This window comes from Chrysemys picta, unplaced genomic scaffold (genome assembly GCF_011386835.1).
Source record: "Chrysemys picta bellii isolate R12L10 unplaced genomic scaffold, ASM1138683v2 scaf2340, whole genome shotgun sequence".
NCBI lineage: Eukaryota > Metazoa > Chordata > Testudines > Emydidae > Chrysemys > Chrysemys picta.
This window is the reverse complement of record NW_027055043.1, coordinates 1-6,639: the sequence shown is the minus strand read 5'-3', so window position 1 is coordinate 6,639 and position 6,639 is coordinate 1. Positions and strand designations below refer to the sequence as shown.

The 6,639-nt window shown below is 45.7% G+C and overlaps 1 protein-coding gene across 1 annotated transcript; it reads left to right on the top strand.

The window, feature by feature from the left end:
- The first annotated feature begins 3,240 nt into the window (after positions 1-3,240).
- LOC135980246 (apoptosis-associated speck-like protein containing a CARD) lies at positions 3,241-5,707 on the top strand. The gene is made up of 2 exons (XM_065580288.1): positions 3,241-3,449; positions 5,306-5,707. The coding sequence occupies exons 1-2, from the start codon at positions 3,435-3,437 to the stop codon at positions 5,621-5,623; spliced, it is 333 nt and encodes a 110-aa protein (XP_065436360.1). The 5' UTR covers positions 3,241-3,434; the 3' UTR covers positions 5,624-5,707.
- The last annotated feature ends 932 nt before the right edge of the window (positions 5,708-6,639 follow it).

Sequence of the window (6,639 nt, the reverse complement as noted above, 5' to 3'; positions counted from 1 at the left end):
ATGTATTCATTCCCACTTTTTCAGGATAAAATTTCTGAGTGAAGCTTGAGTTTTCTTTGGATTTTTAAGTAAATCTATTAAGTAGTTTGCAAGATCTAAGATAAAAACTGGCTTAAAAAAAACAACAACAACCAAGGAGCTGATGAAAAAGATTATCTCTAAAAAGAGACTCATGGATTTGCATACTCCTATGTCTAAAAAATGCAGAGTGTTTAAAATCAGAAATGTATACATAGTGAGCATTTTGGGGGTCTCACTGGTGCTATGTAATTATTTTGTTAAAATATTGGCATTATTTATCCTAAATTAATCCACATAAACTGATGTAATCCAACAGGGAAAGTGGTTTACATGACTACTTCCATTGGGTCCAGTATGCAGATGCCTTTCTGAACAGTTCAGGAGTGGAATACTATATTGCCTTTTGTCATATGCCCCCCTAATGTTCTCCACATCTGAATCTTGTGGCTTATATGAGGCATGGGGCTAATATGATGCATGGGGAATGGGTTTTGCTAGTCATGGTGCTTTTGTATTGAATTGAAGAAAATCTTCAAACCTAAGCATGAGTGAATTCACAAAACTGTGCAGAAGAGATGGAGGTCAAGAACAGGGGAGGGAGTTTAGTCTGATATGGTAGTGGTAGTGGCATCGAATAGGTAGAAGGAGGTGCTGGAAGGTTGGGATCCCTACTGGGGACAGAGTTAAATTTGCAGTTTTCTGAGGTGTATGGGGATTGTGGAAGGGTTAAGATGTGTGTCTCTGGTTGGAGGGAAAGCGGTTGTACAGTGTTCATCTTAACTTTTCAGTTCTTTGCTTTTCAAGTTTTGTGTTAGCTGTGTTTTCTGTAGATCATCCAGTGAGCATGCTCTGATCTCAGCCCCTGCCTCCTCAGGTCGCAGATCCACGCACTCCACATGTGCTGCCCTGAAAGGGCTAGATGCCATCAGCCCCTCCTCCCCAACTCCTGCTGCTGTCTTCATGGTGCTTCTGGAGAGAAGGGGGCAAGAAATTAATGTGAAACAAAAAGTATTTGTCTAAAAAAAATAAAGGAGCCGGATCTAATGGGTGGGTTTAGCCACATATGCCTTTCCTTGCCAGTTACCATTGTATTTTCTCCTGTAAGTTATTATTCAGAATTGACAACATGACCTCCGAAATAACAAAAGTTTCTGTTTGGGAATCCCTGTCTTCAGAAAGCCGTTCAGATCAGATGTTCATTTTGTGTTCCAGGGAAGGGGAAAGCTTTTCACAATCTCCTTTGTAAGCCAAAGCTGAGTGATGTCCTGGAAATCAGCCAAGAAAGTCTAAAGAATGGAACTCCTGAGACATTTGGAGATTTACTCTGGTATTTCCCAAGGAAACTGATGGCTCAGCTTCCCGGGACATACTGGAGACAGCAAAGCCTGTGGAGGTCACCACCGAGCTGATCAACTACTACAGGAAAGCCTATGATCAGAAGATAGTCATGGCGGTGCTGAGAGCCATCAACCTGAGGGATCTGTTGGAAAGACTCATCAATGCAGCAAAGGCTGGTGAGAATCTGCCAATGGAGAGGACAGTGGGCAGTAGCTGGCTAGAAATAATGTATCCACGGTGGGTGTCCTGAGTGTTGGTCGAACTATTGTGTGTTTGAAGGAGGAAGGGAAGGGAAGGTTACTTCACTGAACGAGGTGTTGGCTCTTTCAGTCCTGGCCAAGCTGATCACTACTCTTTCATAAGCCAGGAAAATCATGGGTCAGATTCACAAGTCTGGAGTCAAGAATTCTTTCGGGTGCCCAGAACCTCTTGATGAGTGAATGTAGTGAACTCCTGGAATGCAGGCAGGCTGTTGATTGGTGGGTGCTGGTGGAGTGGCTATTTGAGAAAGTTTCCCAAGTGTGTATGGTCTTTTCAGTGCAGTAGGATGACAGCTTTTTGCAGTGCTTGGTGCTGGATTTTGTTGCAGGTTGTAGGCCCCTTAGGCCTGATGAAGCAGTTTACCACCCTGGATAGCTTGTTGGGGCAGGATTTGGAAACCTGTCTTGTTACCCGGGGTTCTGTCAACCCAAAGCTCTTGGTAACTTTGACTCTGTGTAAGGTGGTTTCAGGAAATAAACCAGGGGAGACACGGCCGTCCGACTGATAGATGGCCGGCACAAACAGGCAAACACAAGAGTGCTTTCACTTAAAGCTAAACTTAGACTCAAGCACTTACACACGTCCGCAACAGGTTTAGTAAAACACCCCCAACCCTTGATAATTACTAAAGCAGAGTGTGGCTCTCCAGTGACACAGCGGCAGGCTTCCGGTGGCCAAATCTTCCGTCTGCCAGTGGGGACCGCAAGAAGTATCCAGAGGGAGGGTCCAAAATGAGTTCAAAAGAGTCCCCAAACAAGTCCAACTACCTCACACTTCCCCCCCTTTCATACATTAGTAATAGAATGACATGTCCCTTAAGGAAAATTTGCTAAGTAAGCAGTTTCAATGGTCAAGCAAGAGGTTCCTTCGGATTATTGATTAACCAGGTGTGGGTTTTTCCAGAGTTCTATTCAGCAGTCTCAGCTTGACCATGGCAGGAGGGGAGGGGGGGTTTGGGGTGCCACAGAAAGGGCAGCTTGACCCCACGTCCTTCCTGATAAGAATTGTGTTGAAGTTGCTGATACCTGCATTTTAAAAGAGCAGAATGTGTCCCAGGAACGTCTATGTGGGTTTTGGGGAGGGAGTTCTGGGAGGGAGCTGTCAGGGGGCAGGAGTGGGGAGAGGGATCGGAGCAGTCAGGGGACAGGGAGCAGAGGGGTTTAGATGGGTTGGGAGTTCTGGGGGGGCTGTCAGGGGGTGGCGAGTGGTTGGATGGGGCATGGGAGTCCCAGGGGTCTGTCTGGGGGTGGGGGTGTGGATAAGGGTTGGGGCAGTCAGGGGACAAGAGGCAGGGAGGCTTAGATAGGGAGTGGAGTCCTGGGGGGCAGTTAGGGGCAGGGGTCCCAGGAGGGGGCAGTCAGGGGACAAGGAACGGGGGGAGGGTTGGGGGTTCTGGGGGGGCGGGAAGTGGGAGGGGCAGGGGCGGGGCTAGGGCGGGGCTCCTCCCGTCCTCTTTTTTGCTTGCTGAAATATGGTAACCCTAATTTTGGGTTGTCTGTATGCAGGTGCAGATTCCTGATTTTTTTCTGCTCCAGGAGTCAGCTCAGGTAATGTCTGAGGAGGCAGTGGTATATCATCTGCTGGAAACCCTGGAAGATCTGGGGCAGAAGGGGTCTCGGTGTTCAAGTTCACACTGAATACAATCAAAGTAGAAGGTGGTTATAACTCAGCTTTCTGGGACATACTGGAAACAGCAAAGCCTGTGGATGTCACCAATGAGATGATCTACTACTATAGGAAAGCCTATGATCAGAAGATAGTCATGGAGGTGCTGAGAGCCATCAACCTGAGGGATCTATCGGAGAGACTCATCGATGCAGCAAAGGCTGGTAAGAATCTACCAATGGAGAGGATAGTGGGCACTGGCTGGCTAGAACAAATGTATCCAGGGTGGGTGTCTTCAGTGCTGGTCGATATTCTGTGTTTGAAGGAGGAAGGGAAGGGAAGGTTAATTCTCTGAACGAGGTGTTGGCTATTTCAGACGTGACCAAGTTGATCATTTCTCTCTTTCACAAGCCAGCAAGTGTATGGGTCAGATTCACAAGTCTTGAGTCAAGATTTCTTTTGGGTGTCCAGAACCTCTTGATGAGTGAATGTAGAGAACTCCAGGAATGCAGTTAGGCTGTTGATTGGTGGGTGCCGGTGAAGTGGGCATTGAGAAAGCTTCCCAAGTGTGCATGACCTTTTCAGCGCAGTACGATGATAACTTTTTGCAGTGCTTGGTGCTGGATTCTGTTGCAGGTTGTAGGTCATCAGGCCTGCTGAAGCAATTTACCATGTTGGATAGCTCCTTGGGGCAGGATTTGGCAACTTCAGTGGAGGCTAAGAAGTTTCACTTGGCCTGTAATACAGCCTCAGCTAACGCTTGGAGGAATTCATTGTGTTTTATCCTATCTGACTCAGCGTTTGTTTTCTGCCATGGGTGCTTGAATTTCTGCCCCTCTCCCTTCATCTGACACAGCCTGTCAGAAAACCAAGCAGATGTGTGGGAGATGGGGAGGGAAGCATTTTTACTGGTATAGTTTGTTTAATTCGGGGACGATGGTGGAATAAGCTATAGTAGTAACAGCCCAGCTTTGTCAGTATGGTGGTATCTGCAATAGGAGCACTTTGCAGGCATACTATGCCAGTAAAGCATTTCTAGTGTACACGTGGCTTCAGAACGGCTAACGGAGACAACAATCCCTACCATTGATCTTGACCTCACTATAGATTAGTGCTGAGCATAAGGCTGAAATGGTTCCTCCCACTTCTAACAGAAAAAATGTCCCCTTGTTATTCCCCCAGCACCTTATTGTGAAGATCTGTTAATTCCTTTCCGTGTAATAACCACTCCCACCTCATCTGCAATAAATCACTTTCCTGCCTCTAGACTTTAGCGTATGTTCAACTCAACAATTGAACCATAAACCACCCGTTCTTTCCTGTATCATGGCTCAACCCCCTTTCCCAACACATACATCTTGTGGTTTTGGATTTAAACACCAACTTCCTCGTCCCACACTCTGCCCCAGCACACACACTGCCGTGATGGTTAAAGCTCCTTTGCCCCTTCTGTGAGACCACATACAAAATGTTGGGGGAGTTACACATAGTGTGATGCTCTTCCCACCCTGGATGCTATTCATACACCCAGCAGAGTGATGTGCCATTAACGGAAGGGGCAAACTGGGGGAAATTGGAGAGCAGGATGTACAAATCGTACTATCAAAATCATTCCCTTTTCTGTTAGAAGGAAACGTTGGATGGTGCCACTATTGTCCCTGCTCTTTTCTTCTGTGTTCTTCTCACCTAGGGTGACCAGATGTCCCGATTTTATAGGGACAGTCCCGATTTTTGGGTCTTTTTCTTATATAGGCCCCTATTAGCCCCCCCCATCCCCTGTCCCGATTTTTCACATTTGCTGTCCTATTCTCACCTGATAGATTTTGTTCCAATGGCCTGACCTAGTTTTGTCTTGGTTTCAGGAAGGACCAGTGTAGTGTTTTGTGGGCGGGTTTCCATTTGTGATTGAAAGCGAATGTGCAGCAACTCTTGTTTGCATGACTGGAGGGAGCGCTAGGCAAGAAGGGAGGGGGTTGATGTGAGGTGAGTGCTTTAGACCCCTTTAGTTTCAGTTTTGCTCTGATTATTCCGCTATTTTTTTTCTGTGAACCATTTCCTGGTTTTGTCTCTCCTCTCGCAGGCTGCTCAGAGAGCTGAGGAAGGAGATGCCATGGAGAAAGCAGTGAGCGATTGCTTACATGACATTCTTGAAGAGCTGACAAAGAATGAGCTCAAGAAATTCAAGTTGAAACTGAACAAATTTAAGCTGAAGAGGGACTATGACAATATCCCCATGGGTAAATTAGAGGACGCATCACCTGTGGACATGACTCAATCCCTGCTCAGCTACTATGGAGAGGACTATGGGGCGGAAGTGACAGTGAATGTGCTGAAATCTATAAACAGGAGAGATCTGGCTGAGAAACTCTCTGAGACACTGAGACCTGGTAAGAAATAACCTAGGGAGAGCTCTGCCCTGCACAGTGTGTGCGTGTGGGGGGAGGGAGGAGGAATTGTATCTCCTTCTCTGCAACTCTGATTTTCAACATTTGCTTTTTTTTATAATATTTATGGACATAAATAACTATTTGCTTTGTGCTGAGGTGATGGCCGCCATCTTGGCTAACATACTGGGGACCAACCCGTGGACCTCCAGTGCTAAAAGCACAAACTGCCAAAGCTTCATAAAATGGGGCTGTAACAGACTTGTCTGAGAGAGCAGGCAGAGAGGTGAGACGTGTAACACACATTCACTAGTGAGTTACACTGACACTGTGCTCCACCCTCTACACTGCACAGAGAGGCAGTGATGGTCCTACCCCAAAAAGTGTGAGAGAGAACATTTCCCAGCCAAAGCAGGAGCATTATTAGAAATGACAGAAGAAAACAGAAATCGCCCAGATTTTAACATGTCAATCTTTAATTCAGAGCCAGGTTTCACTTACCATTTTCTGACTCCATTTCCTGGCTCCAGTTATGCCCCTAAAGATTTGCAGGTGCTTAACTTTAGACACAATGATCCCTGCTCTGAACTGAACTAGTGCTGCAAACTCTTGCAATTGTACCATTAGTCGTACAATATTTTGTGTTTTTTGGTAAAGCCTCTGCTTCTTGAGTCATGTGATTATATGAGAATCTCAGCTTTTGTTTAAAATAAAAAGTACAGTTCTTGGTCTCATGACTGCAAAGAAAAAGTATAAAGTATAAACAATAAATGTTCAAAAAAGGCCAATGAAAACAACTCAAAATGCTTTTTTTAATCTCATGTTTTTAAGACAATCATGATTTTTGAGGGGACTGACTCAATTTGTGACTGCGTTGGCAACATTGCAGTGCTTAAGCACATGCTTAACTTTAAGGACATATTAACATCCCATTTACTTCAGCACCATTACTTACATGTATAAAGTTAAATGAATGCATTGTCGCATTTGAGCCCTTTAAACCTTGGGAAAGGGCTCATTTTCTCAAATC